Below are 22,223 nucleotides of genomic sequence, written 5' to 3'. Positions count from 1 at the left end.
GCTCGAACTGCGCTCAGTGCTTGTATCTGTCTTCCAGACTGAACTTGTATTACTCTGCAGCCTGTTAGATAATTCGTATTCTGTCGCAGTGTGCATTCAACTTATTATATGATTATTTAAATATAAGTTTTTTTCTGTGCATTTCATCGTGTGTTACAAATGTTAGAAGCTGAGGCATTTGATCAAAATCATCATGCAGATTGAATTGCCAAAGAAGATCAAATCTGAAATTGTAACCCTGGAGCTTATATTAACATTTAACATTAAGCTTTTAGAAGTTTTTGTTTACAATTCAGCAAGAAAAGATATGTTACCATTCATTTCTTTAAAAAAAAAAAAATCTTTCTTGAAAAGATACATCATGCACTTTTTTCTAGACAGATTAAATACATAAATGTAATTGTCTCCCCCATTGAAGGTTAGTGATCTTTTATACGTGTTTGTACACAGATGTATCCTGTGAGTCCTTCAATACCTACACATTGAACTTGTGCCTGGGGAACTATACTCTGCAAAAAGAAATAGAAATTCAGAACCGGGATGCCCTGCCTTCCAGTTCACCTTTGCAACTGCCTAAGGTGTGGGGAGCCATAGACAATCCATGTATATCTTTTTATATCTTTTTACATCTTTTTACCAGTAGCAGTTTTTAATGCTTTTAGCTGGTCAGGATACAGTGGGATTTCCCCTCTGCAGAGGTGCTGTATGTACTTTCAGTTCTGGTGTGTTTTGGTGCCAGGACTGGTGCTAGTAAGTGCACTGCCATGCTTGGAGCTGGAGGGAAGTAAAATGTAGAAAGAATTTCTGGAAAAGGATAAAGTTCTGATGGGGCTGAACATTGCTGTCCCCAAGGAACAATCTGCCCCTGGTCTTTATACATGAAATACTGATCTCACAATACCTGTCTTACATGATTGTTGTGCAGACTAAAGAAACTGTGTCTGTGCAGGGGTTTGGATGTAAGAGGAACGGACTCTGCTTCAAATAGCTCCAAATTTAAATCCTGAATAATTCTCCTCAAATCAATCCAGAATCCCCCTGCTGCAACTCAAGGCAAAGTATGGCTTACAGATGTAAGACAAGCAAGGCAAGATTACAAACAAAATTACAGCGTTATCGAGCCTGATTCTCAGACGATGCAAAACGCTGATTCCACTCACCTCAGGGGAAGCATGCTGACAACTTACACGTGTAATGCCATACTGATATCTGGGATCTTTTAAACCTGAGAAAAGACAACGTGAATGTGTGTATGAATGCATCCATTCCAAAATACATGACCCACAGAATAACCATACAGACACAGGGATACATAGAAAATTGTTCACCAAAGTATGAATATCATGGAATGGTATTATTTTTTAATGAGATACTGGATTTGAAGGAGAAAAAGAAGGTTGCTGTCTCTCTGGGAAGAGGATATTTTGGAATAAACATGTCAGAACACAAACACTGTATTTAACAAAAATGATTAAGTGAAGCATCTTTCCTCTATGAAGAGCACAGAGGAGATGATGTAAACATAGGATGCTTTCTCTATATAGTTACTATACAGATCTGCACAGTTACTGTAGCATGACTAGGTTGGGGATCAAGTCTCAAGCTGCTTTTAGTACTGCTGCCTACAAAGTGTGTGGAATATTGCGGAAATGGAAGAACCTGCAGAAGGAACAGACTAGAGGGGCATGGGCGAGAGCTCAAGGACATTATCTCAGCGTCTCTGTGCTGGAAGGAAGGCTTCTATGAACCCGATGGGGATTGTGAATTAGGTAACACCTGGCGGGGGGAAGCCGAAGAAAATAACAGGTCATAAATCAACCAGAGAATGAGGCATAGACAAGGGGGCTAGTTAGCATAGTTAACATCTTATTAAGAGGCACCAGGCTCTTAACAGACTGCAGCTCTTCACTTCAGGAGATTTACTCTGATAACCTGGTGATAAAAGTTGCTTTCTCCAAAGTGAAAAGAAATGGTTCAGTAGCAGCATTTGTACACCTGACCTTTAATAGAACAATTTTCCCCAGCAAGGTGAAGGATTGGTTTGGAGCAAAGAGGTTGTTCTCCTCTTGATCTTGCCCAGGTGTCAGCTTCAAAGCTGCTATTCCATGGCCGTCTAAACTGCTCTAATTGCAAGTGCTGCAATCCCTCTTCTCCCAATTCCCAGCTATTTAGTCCCACACCCTTAGCAATCTCTCAGGCACTTGTTTGACCTTTCAGTGAACCATTTCAGATCTAACTCAGCAGGACACTAACCAAAAAAGAATAGTGTTCTGCTGTGTTAGTTCTGTGATATGAATCAGCAAGGGGTTGAGCAAGCAGGAGCACCCTGGGAGAGCATAACCCACTCAGCTGGGGAGTGATGTAACCCTGGCAGCCAGCAGTTAGGCTGGACTAGGCTGCCATGCAACTGTAGCACATCTGTTGGATCAGTATTCTCTTTCCGTCATTAGATCATTCACATTATAGTCTAGCAAGTTGCTGGTATTTTTACCAGACAAAGCCACATAATTTCAGATGGATGAGCAGGTGGATAATTAGGGAAACATCCTAAAAACTGTTTCCTGAAAAAAAAAGTTCTATACTCTCCCAAAAATAGTTAAAAAAAACCACTAACCTGCAGAAAACCGAACAACTCTCTGAAATTGGCTTGTACTGAAGCACAATCATAACTTTTTACAGATGGCAAAACTAGGATTCTGCATGCAGAGCCAAAATGAACAGTGGTGACGGACGTGAGCAGAGTGCATTTCAAAACAGCCCAATTTAAAAAGAGTGAATACAATTTCTAGGGTCTTCAGTATTTTTGGTGCTGTATCATGGGAGAGTTCTGAACAACTAAATATTAGGAAATTCATGAAAAGTTAAACAAGTAACATAATTTGTTTTCTTTAGTCAGATGATTTTAAAATGGTTAATATTTGATAGCACAATGGTAAATATTTTAATATAGTATATTGCAGTCAGTTAGGAATAGATCAGAAAGATACAAAGTAAGCTCCACTAGATAAACTTTTATTAGGTACATGAAATAGAACATAAAGCTTGATAGCAATTACCATTTAATCTATTCACGTTCGGAAACGTATTGAAGGGGAAACTTATAACTCAGTTGTTATGAATTATTAAATGTTCATTTGAACAGTGATGAGCAGGACTGCTTTTCCTCTGAAAAATCTGTCACGCTTTCCTTTTAAGCCTGCTCAGTGGCCATAACTTCTATGTAATTTGCCTGCTCGCTGCCTTTTTATGAGGACAGAAATAAAGAGATCAGTAGCACCGCAGACACACCCAGATGGGACGTTTTTATGAAGGGCCCTTAAAAGGATCATTTAGGAGTAAGTAAAATAATCTCCATCCTACTTAACTGCAGATAAAAACTACTGACCTGAGGCGATTAAAGATAGTCAACACTTCCTATCTTGACATTGATGCAACTGATGGTATTGCTGGCACCAGCACATACTGATTATTAAGACTTCAGTAGTTATTGTTTTAACTTCCTTTACACATGTGCAACTACAATTCTCCCAAGAGATCTTTCTGTTCACAATGATGGCAGTATGAAAACCAAAGTTTAGTGTAGAAGGAACTGATAGGTTTTAACTTGCAAGGTGCTGACTGCCTCCCCTAACAGAAGCTAAGCTCCCCCAGTGTTATTAAAAGTAAAAAAATGCCTTTTAATATTATGCGTTAATAAGTGGACGCCATGGAAGTAGGTATAACTAAGATTCAGTCTACCTGTAAATTTAAATTTTAAAAGACTAGCTTCCACCTTTGGAAACCACCTAATGGATTTCAGAGTTGTTCTAGGTACAGGGGCACACCTGATGTTAAGGTGTGTTTCTGCCCTCAATTTGAACATGCTGAAAGGATGTAATCCTAAAGTAATCAGCATTTGTAACTTCAGGTCTGTATTTCTACAGAGCTGAATATTGTAGTATTTAACAGCTAATGAACTCAAGGCTTTTTAATTACATACTACTACTATTTGAGGTACTTACCAATACATTGTAGCTGTCTTTACTCCTTGACAGTATTTGTTATGAGTGATCTATAGAGGTGGGGGAAAAAAAAAAAAAAATCTCAGACTGAAGGTTTTAAAGAAATTTAGTCGAACCAAAGGAGTTGTTATTTAGTATCAATAGGTTGAGTACTTCAACAATGAATTTCTGAAAATAATCAAGACCTTTCTAGAACTGAGCTCTTAACTAAAACACTTAACAGAAGCGTCTTTTTACATTTCCCAATTCCCGCTTCACCCCACTGTTTTCTGACCATCTTACCTAGCCCGTTTTAGAGCTGATCTTCAAAACCTTTCACTCCTGTGAGGCTTGTGCTTATCTTCATGCTTGCATGCTTATAGACAGTAGAACATCTTACAGTAGAAAATTAGAAAGCCTGTACTGAGTTAGACCAGGGATCAGTTTACCCCAGTGTCCTCTATTTGACAGTAATGGGCTTGAGTGGTATTTCATTCAGCATAGGCATCCAAACGCTAGGAAGCTACAGCTTATGGATTTTCTTAGCCAAAGAGTTCATCAGTATCTTCATATTTAGTTGGTCTCAATGAGCCTTTCATCCACTAATTTGCCTAATGTCTCACTTCTTGAGACATTCATACTTTTGTTATCCAAACGTCCTGGGTACAAGTTCACAATTATGCAAAGCGTAACAATACTACTAATAATAATTTTTTTTTTTACCTGGCTGGCTGACAATTTAATTTGGTGCTTCCTAGTTCTTGGGAGGAAGAGGTAATGAGAATAAATGAATAATCATTTCCAAGTCACCTTTTCCATAACGTTTGTGATTTTATAGAAGTCTATTTTATTTTCCTTCAATCTGTCTTCCCTTTCTTATGCTGAAGAAACCTAATCTACTTAATCTCTCCTTTTACAGGAACTGCTTATATCTATGATCGCTCTTCATTCTACCTTTTTTGGTAGTCCTATATACCTTTTCAACATGCAGGACTTCATGCAGCGTTCAAGAGATGGGCGCATCATGAAGTTATATGATGATATTGTGGTGTTTTCCATTTCATTCTTTTTTTCCTGTCCTAAAAAATTCAAGAATCTATTTGCCTTTTTGACTGATAAAGAGCATTAAGTCAGCATTTTCAATAAAATGCCATGAACCACTCTTAAGGTCCCTTTTCTATGGTAAAAGCCAAGCATCTATAGGGGTGCATTACTCTTGAACACTGAATTTCATCTACCATTTTATTGTGCTTTCACCTAGCACCTTAGAATTTCTTCTGAAGGTCTTCACAGCCACAATACTTTTGTAATATGAGCAAACTTTCTTTCATGACTCTTGACTCACTTTTCTAGCACAAGTCTGCATGTGTAAGTCCTGACACAGTTCTTACAGGACTGCGTAGTACTCTCTGACATTTATTCTTACCCTGTTTCCTATTATTCAATCCATGATTATTCCATGAAAAAACAAAAAAACCTCTCTTACTGGTTTCTTTGAAAAACACTGCTGAGGGATCGTCTGAAATACTTTTTGGAGATTCAGATACATTATCAACTTGATCATTTGTGTCCATATGCTTACTGATTCCTTAAAAAATCATCTACTAGGTTTGTACACCGTTATTTCTCTCTACAAAAAGTTCACTCTTCCATGCTCATCATGCTCATTCATCTATCTGCTAATTTTCTTCTTCATTACAATTTCCATCAACTTGCTTGCTTCAGAAGTTTTACTTGCTAGTTTTTAGTTCCTCTCAATCTCCTTGGAGCTCTTTATAAAAATCATATCTGCCATAGTCCCTTCTTACAGTTAATCAAGCCCGTCTTGGTAATTAAATTAGTAAAGTCACAGGTAACAGTCAGAAATTTGTTTCTGCATTTTTTCAAAATTTTTTGGATCAGTATTATTTGCTTCTGGTGATCTGATGCAACAGACCATCTTCCATTTTTTAAGAATGGTTTGTATAAACTCTGAGACACACCTCCAGAGCATGCCCCCATCAACATAGGCACTAGCCTGGTAACCTCCTAAAGCTCTTCCATAGTCAGTACTTCACAGATTTTTCCCTTCCCTACCTTACACACCATTCGTTTGCCCTAGAAACTTCCTAGAAAGTTTCTGCTTCTGATGTGTTTAGAAAAAAAATTAATTACTAATTTTTATGACTTCAGTACATTGCTCAATAATTTCTGGCCTTCCTTAGTACTTTAGCATGTTCTTATAGCTAAATTCTGAGAGTCTGTACTCTTTTCTTTTTTCCTTCATTTTGTCATAATTTCAACATTTTTCTTTACTGTTTGTAATGTATTTCTTTGTAAAATTTTCTTTTACTCTGCTGCTAACAGTGCATTTTTTATAAAAATCCTTTTAAATAGTGGTCTTTTTTTTTTATACTCACTTTACTCTGCATCTCTAATGTGACCAGCTCACCAAATCATCTGCAAGCATTCTGCCCCTTTAGCTTCTCCTTGCATTTCTTTCTAATAAGTGCCTACATGATCATCTCCCCCTTCCCCTAGATCCATACCCCTGAGACACGTACTAACCTTTCCAGTAACTTCAAATTCATCTTAAAGTTAAGCATGCAAGTAAATATTTTGACAAGGAACACGGGTATGATAAAATCAAGAACCAAAGCTTAATCTTACAAATGTCAGACCAGCTTTTTGAAAGATCTTTGACTACTACCCTTTATGGCACAAATTTTAGTCAAGCTATTCATATGAATAACAACTATGAAAGGGAATACAGCTTTACAGGATTCAGCCAATATATATTTAGAGGGGACTGATAGCCCATACAAAAGTACCATGATGTTCTGTAAAATATTAACGGTATTGTTCTTTCAATTTTTTTCATCCCTGCACAATTTTGAGATATGATGTTGTTGATTACAAACGCTCTTCTCTCACATTGGACTACAGTCAATGGCAAAATCATTAAAAGAGACTTTTAATGGAAGCCAAGTCAAGCCCGTTATAATTATCTTGGCTTCTAGAGAGAATAACTAAATTGTTAATAAAACTTTTACCTATAATCATCAGGTGAGAAGAGAAAGATGTGACAGTGCTGGAAGTTTAAAGATTTCTACAGAGAAGGGGAAGAGAGTTTGATCGTAATTCAGTTGTTGGGAATTAACGTCTATAGAAGGTTACTTATAACTGAAATCAACTTGAAATAATTATATTAAAAAGACTGTGTTCATTAACGTCACTGATTTCAGTATACAGCTGGTGTCCACAATGATTAAAGCATTATGCCCAAAACCATTTTGTATTTTTGTAACTAGAGCTTGGACAAGTACTTCTTTACATGCTATTTTTTTCTTTGCAATGACTATCTGTCTTTTTGTTCAGATGGAAGTGGAAAACCATGTAATAACAATTGCACTGATGCCACTGGCTGAATCTAGAGACAATATTTTGATTTGTACTTCTGTTTGCAGATCAGTTTACCCACTTCATTCCCTTTCTAGAGGCTGAGTGGAGTAACTTTCCAAATCTTTCACATTTTTCAGACATTTACGAAACCCTGTGTATTTTCCAAATGTATAAAGAATAAAGCATAACAAAAATCTGTCTGTGGATAAACCAAAATATTGCTCCAGCTTATGGAGCGAGTGGCCAAGCTGTATATTGAGCATCTCTGAACAGCCAAAGAAAGACACCTTTATCTTTCTGCAACGCCTAAGTGCTAGCCCCTGTTCTTACTCTATTTCCTGCTTAAATTTGAAGGCTTTTCCAATGGACCCAAGAATCTGTTCTTGCACTTCAAACTGCTAGGTTATAAGGTTATGCTCAGCCATAGTCTCTTTGGAGGAGGAATTCTCCCTTGAATAGTTACTTGGGTTAGCCTTAAGAAATAGCACCAAGCAGCTATAGGTCAGGGATACACAAGGGCTACAATCAAAAGAGCTACCAGCTTTGTTACCCACATACACTAACCAGTCCCCATACACGCTGACAGGTACAGGAGGAACAAATGCCTCCAGTATCCTCAGTATAGAAATAGCTGTCCATAGGAGACAATTCAGCAGGGTGTTCTGTTAATGAGATGCTGCATCGCTGAGCTCTGAATGTTACACATACTTTAAATGGGAAATGAACTTCCCTTTTAAGCCAGAAGAACCTTGAAATAGGAGTCTTACTTTGAAGAGTTTAGAATTTCATTTCCAAGGAGAGTAAAGAGAGTTTCACCACATGTAGCTCTTTCTTTAAAGAGCTGAACATGCATTTTGATAGCGAGGCAATAAGCACTGACTAGTGTCCAAGGAGAACAAGTTACTCTCACAAGGTTCAAAAACCTGGCTTACTTCCTACTGATTTCAAGAACAGGAGAATCCCACAATGAGATTTAAACTGGGGCCGTTAGTGCAAGGAAATTCATATTGAGAGCAAACAGCATCCTTAAATCAGCCCCATTATGTTGACATCATGCAGCAAAGTGCAGCTCTCTGCAAGGAGGCTTCAGTTCTCAGAAAAAGCATCCTATTCCACATATCTTTACAGACAGATTACAATAGCGTATTACAACACAAATGTCTCAAAAATTGAGCCAGGTGTTTTGAAATACCTCACATTACATATGCACACATGCCATTTGGTACCCAATTGGGGAGAAACATGAAAGGCTGCACGTATACAGCATAACTTCTGCGAAGGTTTGAAAATTTGGGTCAAGATTTACACCACCTATTAAAATAAAGCCATATACTGCTATAATTTTTCTGCAACAACCTGAGAGCTTTGCTAGTTCATGCAAAACCATTACCGATTTAAAACACAACTGAAAAGATGCTTAGAGAAGTGTACTCCAGTTATATCTTCTCTTTTATTCAGTGGCAACATGACAACTTAGCGATGATGCTGCAGCCCACGCTGCTCTGCACCATTAGAAGACCTGGACTGTTTTGCAAATACAAAACATTGAGCCAGCTAAGACGTGTTGAGCACCTCCCTCACCTCCTCCCACCCATCCTGGCTCTGGCCCAAACCCCTCTGTTCCAGTTCCAACCACTTCCCTTTAGCACTCATCTTTCTCTTTTAGCTTAACAGCTACTCATTCTGTAGCTTTCTTGCAGTCTTCAGAAAACCATCATCCCACTCAGATCTGCCATGTTACCACTTCAGAAATGCTCTCTCACACAGGCAGCATAAAACCTTTGCATTTCACACTCCTCTCGTGCTCTCACTTCACTGGGCCTGTGTTTCGAACCTGAGCAGGAACCACGCTGGAGCCTCTGCTGCCCAAGACGGCCTTACATGCTGGCTAGCCGTGCTTGCCATGTGGCTTCATGGAGCAGGAGGAGGCTTGGTGTTTAGCCTCAGTGTTTCACCCCTCACAAAGGTCCAGGCATAGATCAGTTCTACAAAAACTCATCCTACCTGGAATTACAGCCTTTTCTCGTCCTCCAATGCACCCATCAGCCAGCACTCTGCACAGGCATGCAGCAAACACCGGCTCCCACCACAGGAGGCAATGTAAAGGAATACACACAGTTCTGGAGGAGTTGTGATCGGAGAAGTCAGATTTCCATCGCCATCGCTGCCAAGACTGCTGAAAGAGAAGGACAAGCATGTGATAGGAGTTGCGGGGGTTCAGGTTATGTACGGTAGGAGTATGCAAGATGGCTGGGGGCAGAGGACAGGACTGGACCCAAAGAGATAAATTTGTCAGGAAATACAGCTTCATCATCCAAATTCTATTTAGCAGAAATCTGTTTCCATTTTCTCCGAGAGTTGTACAGAGAAATATACTCAGACATTATGTTTTAAAATATACTCAGACGTTATGTTTTAAAAGAATGTACAACAGTCTAGAAGTACATTTTCATAAAAAATTGAGCATTTCCTGTGTGACCTTTCCTTCTCTAAACCAAAGGTGAGTATATGAGTTTGTAACATTGTTATATGCACAGCTTCACAGGAGCATGAGAAAATGACCAAGGTCTTGGCTTTTCAGTCTTAAGTGCAAGTGGATGACTTTTTGAGTAACACAATTATTTCTTTTCATCATGAATTTTAAGGGTATTGATACAATATCTCTTTAGAAATATATAACACACTGATTATAGAGTAATTTATTTTGTCTAGATTAATGGAGATATCTGTGTTATTTTTCAACTCTGGCATGACCTGACAATCTAAAAATTGGAGAAAATAATTTTAAATAAAATAAAGCAAGTACTTTGAAGAGAAATCATATTTTGCAGTTATCTGTTCCTTGAGGATCTCAGGTTATTTCAGTCTTCACTAATAATTAAATTTTAACACCTTTGTGCATCAGGATTGATAAACAGAAATATAAATATGTTAATCAGCATGTCAGAAGTAATGCAAGAACCATATAAAGCACATAGGGAAACAGTTCTTACTCATGGGAGTCTTTTAACTCTGGACTTTTTAATATCCTGAATTATCTTAACATTTTGTCATAGTAAGCAATAGCAACATCCATGTTTAGAGGCATTATCTTTAGTTCATATGTGTGCAGAAAGAACTTTTCAGACGTTAACCCGAACAAACACATGTTGAGTGCTCTCTTTCTAAGTCTAAGCCAGGTCTATTGTTATTCATATGTTTTCTACATTGTAGCAAAACTGTAGAGTTGGTAAAATGAGATTAGTACAATCCTGTTACTATTGCAATAACTTCTTAGTAGTAGCCTGCATAATAATACTGTGAAAAATATGTAGGTTGCCTGTATGCAGTCTTCATCTGTATTGGTCAATGTGGAATAATGAATTATGAATTCTAACTGCGTACGTATCAAAATATAGCTTTTGAAAAGACAAATAAATAATCAGAGCCTTTGAAATTTTGTTAAGGGGCAATATAATTAGATAAGCAAAGACAGTTATTTTGTGTTTTGGTGTGAGCATCTTTTGGACATTTTTGCTGAGTAATATGATATTATAAGTCAGTTTAAAAAGTGTTTTCAGCTAAAACACTGGCTAAGTCTATCACATTGGTTACAGCTGCGTAGCACATTGCGGAAAGACTAGTGTGCCTGAAGAGGATTGTGTTGGAAAGCGAGCATCTATTATCTATGTTTTCCCATCTAATGGCTGCTCTGTCGTGAAGATAAATGCACAGCGATACCTAGAGCAAGTCTGTGTGTAGCAATAAATATTGTTGATGAAAACTATTGTGAAGCAGCTAATAGCTTTAAATTATTTGATACATTAATTTATTAGTTCTCATTTTTGCTGAGTGCTACATACCAGCTGTTTGAGTAATCTTATTGATATTCTGATTAAAAGAGTAGGAAAGCAAAGCATTACACCAATTAAAACCCCACTTACAGGAAAGCATATTATCATCCAGTATATCTCAGAAAGGAATTATGATGTAAGAATCTGCCTGTTGAGTGTCATTTTTTAATTTTATTTTAGTGATTAAAAATAGACAATAACAGGTAATATTTTTGAAGGCCAAAATAAAGCAGAAGGGATAAAAAACATTTGCAAATCTTTACCATGTTCCCAGTATAGGAATATAAAGCTGCTAAAGTTCTGACTGGTGAGATTAGAAGGAGGTACATACATGACATTGGTATTTCTAATTGTCAGAATATTTAAACATCTTATGCAATTGCATATGACACTTAAGTGGACAAGATTGCATATTCCTTTTTTAAACTTACTAGTTTAGAAGCCTTTTTATAGCTGAGAGTCTCCAAACTCCCTTGGAAATAGTAATCAACTCTGTTGTTGCATTTCTCTAATACACAGTGCAATCGAGTTCCCTTCTTTTGTTAGCATAGGCAAATATTTGACTTTCCTTGGCATCAACTTCTCCATTGTTCACTGGCAATAACATTTCTTACTGTGAAGAGCTTTCAGAGACCTACAGGGCAGTATTTTTATCCCCATTCTAGAGCTAGCTCAACAAAAGCACTCTGAAGCATTTCATCCACATTCAAAACAATAAATCAATGTAGATTCAGAAAGAAGGTCTCCTGATTCCCAGCATTGTTACTTTAACAAAAAAAAATATTCCTCACATTTCATACATTTTGTAGGAACTATATAAATGTTTTACCTTTGTATTGTAACTAATGTTCACATAAACTCTGAATGTTCATCTCCTGAGAGATTCTATGCCATATACTTTGCACATTGGTGTTTTGGTCTCCTATAGCAGAGTATTATCCTGGTATCTTAAATCTCTCTGTTTTGAAAAATGCACACAAGAGGAATATGTAATGACATATAAACTTGGCTTTACTTTTACTTGTGGTCACTGTAACATAGTTGATTATAAGTCACATGTAAGTGTGACTCCCTTTTTTTAGTTACATACCCATCCCTTTTTAATATCTTTGATATTTATGATAGTGTAATCAAAGACTGCTGTTTCTATTACAAATGCTGTTTCATATAGTTTATATATATAAATACAACTAAGTCTGCTTTAAAAAACTAGCCATTACAATTCAAAATTATTACTTTGAATTCAAAGAATTTTTCTACACGTTTGCTATACACAGCAAGTATTGTAAAATAAAATTTGCAGAACCAACCTTACTCCATCTGAGTGATACTAAACTGATTATTAAAAATTTAGCTCTTTCTTAACACCAAAACCAGGACTGATATTATTAAGCTACAACAACTATGCTGCTTTGGGCAATAAAAACTTTAAATAACTCATTAGTCTCCTCTTCTTTATCAAACATGTCGTGAACACTTTTGCTCAAATAGCCAGAGAGTACACACACATGCATAAATGTATCATATATTTGGGGAGAAAAAAAATGAGAGAATAAATTTTTTAAAATACTGTCATTAAATAACATCACATCACAATTTAATCTTCAAGTTCTCACTCAGCAGCTCTCTGAAATCATTTTAAGTTTTGTCTACAAAGAACTTCAGTATCCAGAGCCATACAGATGTTTTGAGGAATACCAATACATCCAATATTTGTCCTCAGGTTAGTACTATTGTGGAATTAATGTCATTATTAATAGAAATGACCAACACATTCTCTCACTCTCTCTCTCCCCTTCCCTACAACATTTTTGGAAAATAATTATTAGAATAATTCTAATCCCCTAAATCATTAGGAAATATTTTCAGTTGTGATTATCTTCTCTGGTTTTGCTGCCAAAAGAAGTAGTAAGTGTGTGGGACTATTTCATGGGTTTTGAAAGTCCTCAATGCAGCATTCATTGGGAAGAATGGCAGGAAGAGAAACTTTTGTCTTTGTAAACAAAGAGAAATTATTTGCATTCTTTTGTGTCCAAAATGTTACTGCAAGTCAAACACCCTAGCAGCTAAGGATGCGGGAACATTCAGCCTGTTATATAATTCATAACTGTGTATTTGAATTGCTGACCTTTGCATGTTCCTGCTTTGGTTTGCTCTCCAGGGCTGCTTCTGCCTTTTTGTGCTCTGTAAAAGCGATACTTGTTGCAGGTCTGTTTAATAGTTCTTGGGAACTTTTAAGAAAAGACTATCGTCATGCATGAAGCTGAAAACGCTGCTGTTCAGGCAAAGCTATCCTGCTAGCTTTTTGGATAGGACTGAACTGCCTGACCATAGGTGTCTAGTGCCATGGCTAAGGAGCAATGGCAGTTCATGGTTCCACAAGGAGACAGCAAGCCAGGACCAGGAGGGGACTGGAGGGGAAGGGGAATGGGGGGGCGGCAGGGCAGGGAGCTCCCCAGCACAGGGTCCCTCCCGCAGCGCCCAAGCCAGGCGCGCAGAGCAGCGCCGGTGGCAGTACCAGGGTCAGTCACAGCCTGCAGACCGCCAGACAAGCCTCTAGTGGCGAGGCAGGTCTGGGGTCACACCAGGAGGTCAAGCGTGCAAGGCCAGCATGGGCCGAGCCCACCAGGTCACTCGGGCAAGGACCAAGGCAAGGGCCTGAGTTCAAATGCACTCCTAGGCTGGTGGGCAGAGGGTGCTTGAGTGGAGGCCTCAGATGAGGCTTTTCACAGCTCTTCCTCACAGCTTGGGGGTTTCCACAAGAGCCGTGTCCAGCGTTGCACAGCGGCACTGGGTCAGAGCAGACGTCGAATGCAGGCAGGGAAGCCGTGCGCCGGGTGGAGAGCTTGCAGGCAGGAGGGCTGCAGGCTGCCCACAGCAGTCAGAGCCTGCCAGCACACGCAGGGCCCCAAGAGCTGCCTGAGACAGGCAGGCATCCCCCTGGCAGGCCTCCTACCACCACTCCCACAAGCCTAAATCCGTCATAGGTCTTACGACATACCTGCCAGCTCCGTGTAAATGTCTGAAATGCCCTCTGGCACCTCTAATGGCAGTAGCTGCTTGTATTTAGGGAACCAAATCGCACCCTCCAGCTGTTCGCAGGGCCTTTTGATGACCCCTTCATCTTCTGTATCTGAGTTTTTGTGCTTAGCCAGTTTTTATTGATAGTGGTTACATCCAAACCCTGACCTTGCTGTTGGCACTAGACAAAAAAAAACCCTGTAGTTTCAATTGCTTCTCTTCCTAGTTAAGGAAAGAGAAGACAGATCATGTAAGAATGTTCATTTATCTCCAGGAAGATAGAAATAATGGCACTGCAGCTTACAGCTTTGTAAGTGGAATATGAATGATAGGGGTATGTAGTCCCTTTCAAGCAACTAAAGCTATGAGGTAGCTTATTGCTCTCCTGAGATTATCCTAAAATATGATAAGGGTCATACCAATTCAGTGATGCTCCTCCATAAGCAAAGCAATAAAAAGAATGGGGATTTTTTCCCCCACTTTGAGAATCATCGTCTTTTGGAGAAGTACAATATTGGAACCATCAAAATCAGAAAACTGAAAGGTTAATCAATCATTTTCTGAAACCGAGGAAGATTGGAAGGTATCATCTCAACCATCTAATTCTTAGATAACTAAATCTGGATTTGTTTTCAGCCATTTTAACAAGCAATCTTGTGTTGTTTCTGACAAAGCTACTATGGCTTCTCTATCATGCAAGAGTATCAATTCCAAAATTCAGTTCTCCCCCTTGTCCTTTTGACAGATTTGATGTATTTCTTCTCATTATCTTTTATTAATTAAATCCAAGGATTTTAGATTAAGAATAGAGATGGAAAATGAGAAAGCACAGACACAACCTGTGAAACAGAGTAACTTTCTACCTCTGCTATCCTTATACCATGGTTAAAATAAAATTTGTTCCGTAGTGGATTTTGCACTTCAGTAGTGAAACGTAATCAACTAAGCTTACCCATGTGGATGCTAGGATAAATTGGTACCTGTTTACAGGAGAGAGGAATCACCATTCATTCTGTGGCTGCACGCTGGGGAGAACTCTGAATAGTAGCTGCATCTTCTTGTAGAAACTCTGAAGACTTTTCCTGCAATTTGATTAGAACTGGCTTAGCTTTGAATTGAGAACTGTGCAGAAAGAACAGAAATTACACGTAGGCAAACAATCTAAAAATTCTACCAGAAATTTTCAGCAAACGCAGTACCTCCATTACCCACCTATTCATTTACTCTCTGATAATGTAATAAAACTGGTTTGATAAAAAAATCAAGTGTCATTTCAATTGTGCCTCTAACGGGCATTTCTAAGACAAGTGAAGATGGAGATGTCTGCCTTCAGAAACTACTCGCACTTGGTCAATGTTTATTTCCTTGTATTGTTGGCAATATAATTAATCACAACATTGTTTCAACTTTGCACTGGAGATCTTTCTATTAATGTTTGTCATTTTATGACCATATTGACACAGTAAGATATGCTTTAGGCTTGTACTTGTCTACACTGATTTATTTTGTCTTAACTTCAATGTGCCTTGGTACATGAGCACAAACCAGTTTTCTTTCATGCTATCAAAGCATCTACCTTGTCGTGATTTGACAGTATCCTAAGATAGTTTTACTGATCCCACTACGGCAAATGTTGAATTAGGGTCACTTCAAAAAAACAAATCATCATGAATATCTTGTTTAAAAGAGCGATAGCTGTTTTTCATATCAGGTATGTCTGTGGTTTAAAACCACTGAAGAAATCTGATCAGCACTGACACGTGTATTCGTGGTAGCAAAACATTTGAAAACCATTTGGCAGTAACTGTAACTGGTAACAATAAATTAAATTCTAATAATAATCTAACAGTAGATCTAATTGGAAGACAGGCAGGGGGAGAAATCTGAGTGACAAAACCTCCAAGTCAGTTATTAGCCACTGGTTATTCAAATGAATAAGATACTTAAGCTATAAAAATTTGAGGTTTTGTCATGTGCTGCGCAACACTAATTGTAACAGCAATAGTTGTAACCTTTCAGAAGAAGCCTGACTACTTACAAGTTTTCCCCATGCCCTTATATCCGCATTCCTAATATTTACTTTATATGGGTGAAATCTCATGAGTCAGTGGAGCTCCACATAGAGATCTTTAACACATAACAAGTATATATTGTATTTTTAGGATTGTTTCCAAATAATGGAAATAATTTGTTGTTGCTAACTCTGGCAATTTGAAAATATTTTGATTGTGGACACTTATGTTCTGATCAACTGGAAACAATTTTAAACCTTTGCATTTGAATGAGACTAAGTGTTTTGCATTCCCCAATTTCATTAATGTCCATTTGACAAATTGTGGGAAAAATATTACTAATCCCTTCACAATTGCAGAGGTTTTCTTGTGCATGTTTGCTATATGTATGCGTAGATGTCCGTATTCTTATTAGGCATACACACAAGCTTCCTCATTTGTTGCAATTTCTTCTGTATTCTGTGATTGTTTTTACCATTTATTGATTAAATGATCACATATTTAGAGAATAATGCATGTTAGTTACAGAATCTTTGTAGTATTCATAGGAACTAATTCTGTATTTGACAAGAAACTGCTTGTGCTTGGCCTCAATTTACTGAAATTGTTTATGTAGTGAGATGAAACCTCCTAATTTTTTCATGGCATTTCAATGTGCTGTTCACAGCTCTCTATATATAGACAACCACTGCATATATTGAAGCTACCTATGAACATCATTACTGAAAACATGGGTTTCGCTATGCTTGGTTTTTTACTCACTTATTATGCCGAGAGAATATTCTGTTAGCATGTGTGCTGAAAACTTCCTCATAAATCAATTCAAGTAACATTCTTTACTAGATAAGAAGTACCAAGGAAACAGATGCATTAGACAAAAAAACAGCCAAGAATAATTTCTTCAGCCACTAGACCTGCATGCTTTCAAAGTTATGAACAATGGGTGGAATCCAAGGTCAAAAATGTTAACAATTTGAAACATTGTTAATTTTCATAACAACAGTTAATATACTTGCCTTGCTTTGGTCTTGGCAGCATGTCGACTACTTTTGTTTAAGGCATAAATTTTGTTTTAAATTCCAGTGAAAGTACTTTTCTTTATGCTGCTGATGTGCTACACTCATTAGCTATAGCTAATCTAATTCCTAAACTGAATAAACATAATTAGTTAATGTTAAAGTTTTAAAAGTAATCCTGACCATGCTTTTGGGAAGGTGGAAATGGTATTAGAGGTGGTCAGAATAAAATCAAAACAAAATTGGCAAAAAATAAATAATGGGATTTCATAACATTTTCAGAATCATTTCATTTAACTTCCAAATCACCACAAATGCTATCTACATGATACATATATGTGTGTACATGTGTGTGTGCAAGAGAAAGAGATACAAGGACGAAACTAAGGGAAAGCAAGCTGTGACAATACAAGATTAACAATTCAAGAATTTTCAGCTACGTAGTAGTTTGCCGAGAACATTAAAATCTACCTGTTTTTACTTTAATGCATTTCTGTGGGCAAACTTTTAAAAGCATGCAAGAATAATAAAGGAGAAGCTTTTGATCCATTCCTTAAGTACATTTTAAAAACTTTCTAAGGAGAAATAAATGGTCTGATTTAAGAAGCAGCATCTATAACATTGTATCCAGGATTTTGTAGACACCAATGTTTAGAGGCATTTGATAGCAGCCTGCATCAGTGTGTCAGGCAGAACAGCCAGCATGTAGTAAAATGCCACTTCAGCCACACATCTCCAGCAATCTGTAACTACAGATCAGAATCTGGGCTGATGGCCTCTTAAAATAACAGGCTATAGTTGTCAAAATAAGTTTAAAAATAGGAAAGCGATTGGAAAATAAGTTTGGTTTACTGAATAGTTGGGAAAATTTGGATAATATATTCTGGGCCAAACACGACGTGAAATATCTCATCTGCTGTTTAAGAAGTGGTATTTAATTAACTATTGAATTCCCCTCAATTATTCAAGGCAAACAATGGTCAGTACTGATGGGACAGATATTTCACCGTTTTCATTGCCTGAACTGTAGGAGGCATCCCAGCAATGAGTAGTCTAGAACAAGCAGATTCAGTAGCTGTACCATCAGATAAAGTATTTTGATTTTGCATATTGATATGGCTAAATATATACAATATGAATAATAAAGTCAGCTTTAAAGATACATAGCCTCAGTTATAAGAGATGTAAATCAAATACTGACTTTTAAAATACAGTTCATTTTTTCGGCTTGTTATAATTATATTTTTCTGGGTTGTTAATCTCATCACATTTATTTGGTGGTGATTTACTGTTCCTTGTACATGATATAAACACTTTTTTTTTTGTAATGTATATCTAGAACATTAAAATTCAGACATATGGCTGTCATCAGTGTGTTGTTTGTTGTACCTTAATATTCAAATTTTGACATTACAATTCAGAAACTGGACAACAACGTTAAATCCGTAGCTCTTAGTAAAAACCTTTGATTGCTAAAGGAATCACTGAAAAAAATTATTTAACTGTTCTCTCTCAATTGCATCTATGAGTTTCTAACACACTGCGTTATTATTTGGCCCACTTGGATACAGAACATTAGAATGCAGTTGTCAGAGAGTCCTTCTAGAGTGAGAAAATTATTGTTCTGAAAGGAAGCCAGGACAGATAAGATTACCAGTAAGGCTGCTGGTGCACAAAATTGTACAGATTTATGTAGAACTGCATCACTTAAGAACTTGGACTGTTTCAATTTTAATTCTCATAATATTTGGTTTGCTTTTAAAAATAAGAAAATTAACATTTATAAAACTGTACTTTTTTGTAGCAATAAATAGCAATGTTTAAAGTAAAATTAACAATATTTTCCCTATTCTGAATTAATTAGGGTATTTCTAGGCTAAGGTATGCATAAACAGCATATAATGTTGAGTCTGCTTCTAAACCAAACAATCTTCTCCCTAATTCTCCAAGTGAAAATTTTTACTGTTACGTTCTGCCTAGATAGCAGGTGCAACATCTTTACTAAAATTTTCTCTCCTATGGAAGACAGAGCTGTAATCTAGCACATACTCTACTAGTGATATCATCTGGAATAAAACACAGATTGACACATTTAAGTAGTAAGTTCCTCATCTCTCTACATATTTACCCAGTGAAATATTTCAATTGATGTTAAGTAATACAAAGTAAAGCTATCAATTTTTCAAATACGATACTATTATGCAGCTCTAAATTTTACCTGTATTATTTTCTCTTTTGTCAAATCTGACTTCTGAAGTTATTACATCAGGCTACAATATCTAACTAAGATAGTTTTAAGATGCCAGTTACCCTTGTACCAAAGTAGCAAATCTAATTAAGAAGAAATATTTGATCTGTAATGGAAATAACAACATTATCTTTTATTTCCATATGTATATACCATATAATCCCCATCAGATAGCATGCTGAATTTCCTGCCTGTGCTTGCCTTATCTTTTTTTGCGTAATTTTTTCAGGTCATTAATACATGCAGTTCTTGATTATAAAACCCTGCCTTCTCATACGGATCTTTTTACTTCAGCAAAGCCATGTTGCATTTTTAACCACTGTTCATGTTTTCCAAAAGCTCTAGGTACGTTGCCCCTTTCAAATAATAACACACCCACCTACAGTTCCAGTTCAGTAGTAACTAAAAAAATGCAGACACTGGCACAAGGCAGGTATTAATATTCATATTATCTCATTATTAATCATTATTCATATTAATTCATTAATTAATATTATCATAGTCAGTGGTCTGACGTGAACGATATGGTTCTCCAAGACTACAGCCTTAAAAAAAAAAAAAGAAAACATCAAATAAAATAAAAAATTCAAACCTGAAGTGTTTAAAAAAACACATCCCCTGTTTACATGTCTCAGGAAGAGGGGGGAGGTAGTGTTTTAGCTCTGGTTTTAGCGCAGAGTTTCTCCTGTAGATGAACTTATATTTATTCTGCTTTTCTTTCCCTCCCTCCCCTGCTATCTTGCAGCAAACGTATGTGACAATGAACTACTGCATTGCCAGAACGGAGGAACATGCATCAACAATGTGCGATGCCAGTGCCCTCCGGCTTACACTGGCATTTTATGCGAGAAGTTGAAGTGTGAAAGGGATCCAGGAGGCTGCAGCCAAAACTCCGGCCAGGGGGCAATATCACACAGGCCTCTATTACTGCTGACTGCTCTACTAGGAGCAACTGGACTTTGCATATGCTAGACTCCGTATGGTTGATGGCATCACATTCAGACTGCTTCAAATGAGCGTGCCACGTGAAAACAAAACAAAATCCAAGCGTTTGCTACTGAAATTTAAAAAGGAAAAAAGAGGGAAGAAATAACCACATACAAACTACGAAGGCCTAACTGAACTAAGCCATATTAATCAGTTACGGACAGGGCTCTGAGTCAAGACTGTTCACCTCTGACTCGAGACAAGTTGGCAGCTGCCTATTCTGTCAAATCAATGCTAGCTGCAAAGCTCACGCAGGACTGAAACGGCTTTGACAGCCCCCAGAATGGGAAGAGAATTTAACAAACATTTGCTACTCCTATATGGTGTGCTACTGTACCTCCACCCGGTGTGTGGACCGACCAAATAAAGGCATTCTTTGCTGTCAGTGCATTGTGGGTATAAGGAAATCTGTAAAAGCTGCCATATTGGCCTGCTTCAGCCCCCAAATCCTTTCCAACCTGTGCTTTAGTGAACGTTGCTCTGTAACCCTTGTTGGTTGAAAGATTCTTTGTCTGATGTTAGTGATGCACATGTGTAACAGCCCCCTCAATAAAACTCAAGCCAGTCATATCCTTGTATACCTTAGCAGCACTGCATCAGTAAGATGCTGTGTTCACCTACTGTACAAGAGTGGCTATAGGACAAAAAGTGTATTTATCCTTTTGTATTCAAATGAAGTTATTTTTCTTGAAATAATGTACAATGTAGATTTTTTGTATTATTGCCTATTTGTGTTACCAGACAATTTGTTAATGTATTTAATTCTAATCAGATAAGAGAAAAATATTACTTTTATTTAGTCCTTTTCTTTCTCCTTTCATTTAATTGCGCAGAGATTTCTCTGTATGGGCAACGTGCTGGCATCAAAGAATATCAGTTTACATATATAACAAGTGTAATAAGATTCCACCAAAGGACATTCTAAATGTTTTCTTGTTGCTTTAACACTGGAAGATTTCAAAGAATAAAAATTCCTGCATAAACAGTTCCAGGATGACGTATTGCTATTTCTTAAGGCCTTTTTAGAAAACAAAAAAATTTTGATCATTTTACCACCTAGTATGTGGAAGAAAAACAGATTCAACAGTGGAAATTACATCATAACAATCTCACCTGGTTCTATTTTTACTACCGTCATTAGTTTTGCAAACCATTTTAAACGTAAAGGGCATCATTTGTTTGAGGAAGATTTCATCAAATCCCAAGCTTGGAAATGGTATGACAAGTTGAATAGTTCTCATCTTTGTTCTCTCAATTCATCACAGAAATTATTCCAAGACTATTTTACAAGGTATTACAGAAACTAGTCTTTAATTCATACCATTTTTGTGGATTCTGGCAGTAATGAAGCAGATATAGCCACAGCTTATATTGTTTCTCCAAAAGCTTCATTAAATTATATGTTTATATATGTACTCGTCTGCCTAAGAAACTGCAAAAACAGCAGCAATCACAAAAAAGCCAAGATTTAACTTTTAATAAAGTCAAATTTAATATTTAGAAGGAATGTCAAAATATACAGCAGCGAGTAGATAAAAAGTGCTGCTCCAGCAAATAAAGTTTGTTTCAAGTATTGCCCAAGGTGTAATAAATTCTTGTTCCTGCCTTTTATTAGGCCAATTACTGAGTGTGACAGAAAAGGATAGCAAGAATAGAGAGGCAAGCCAAAACCACAGCAGTGTTTCAAAGTCCTGGGAAAAAAAAGAAAAATAAAATCAAAAGGTAGCAAGACTGTGCGAATTCAT

The 22,223-nt window shown here is 37.2% G+C and overlaps 1 protein-coding gene across 7 annotated transcripts in view; it reads left to right on the top strand.

Moving 5' to 3' along the window:
• Positions 1-21,387, top strand: part of NTNG1 (netrin G1) — a 149,886-nt gene extending 128,499 nt beyond the window's left edge. For all 7 annotated transcript variants that reach the window (XM_050900912.1, XM_050900909.1, XM_050900907.1 and 4 more), the window contains one exon: positions 20,237-21,387. In XM_050900912.1, coding sequence (XP_050756869.1) covers positions 20,237-20,463 — 227 coding nt within the window. In that variant the 3' untranslated portion in view covers positions 20,464-21,387. The remainder of the gene's footprint in view (positions 1-20,236) is intronic.
• Positions 21,388-22,223: the final 836 nt, after the last annotated feature.

This window comes from Gymnogyps californianus, chromosome 8 (genome assembly GCF_018139145.2).
Source record: "Gymnogyps californianus isolate 813 chromosome 8, ASM1813914v2, whole genome shotgun sequence".
Classification (NCBI taxonomy): domain Eukaryota; kingdom Metazoa; phylum Chordata; class Aves; order Accipitriformes; family Cathartidae; genus Gymnogyps; species Gymnogyps californianus.
This window is presented reverse-complemented; position numbering and strand designations above follow the sequence as displayed.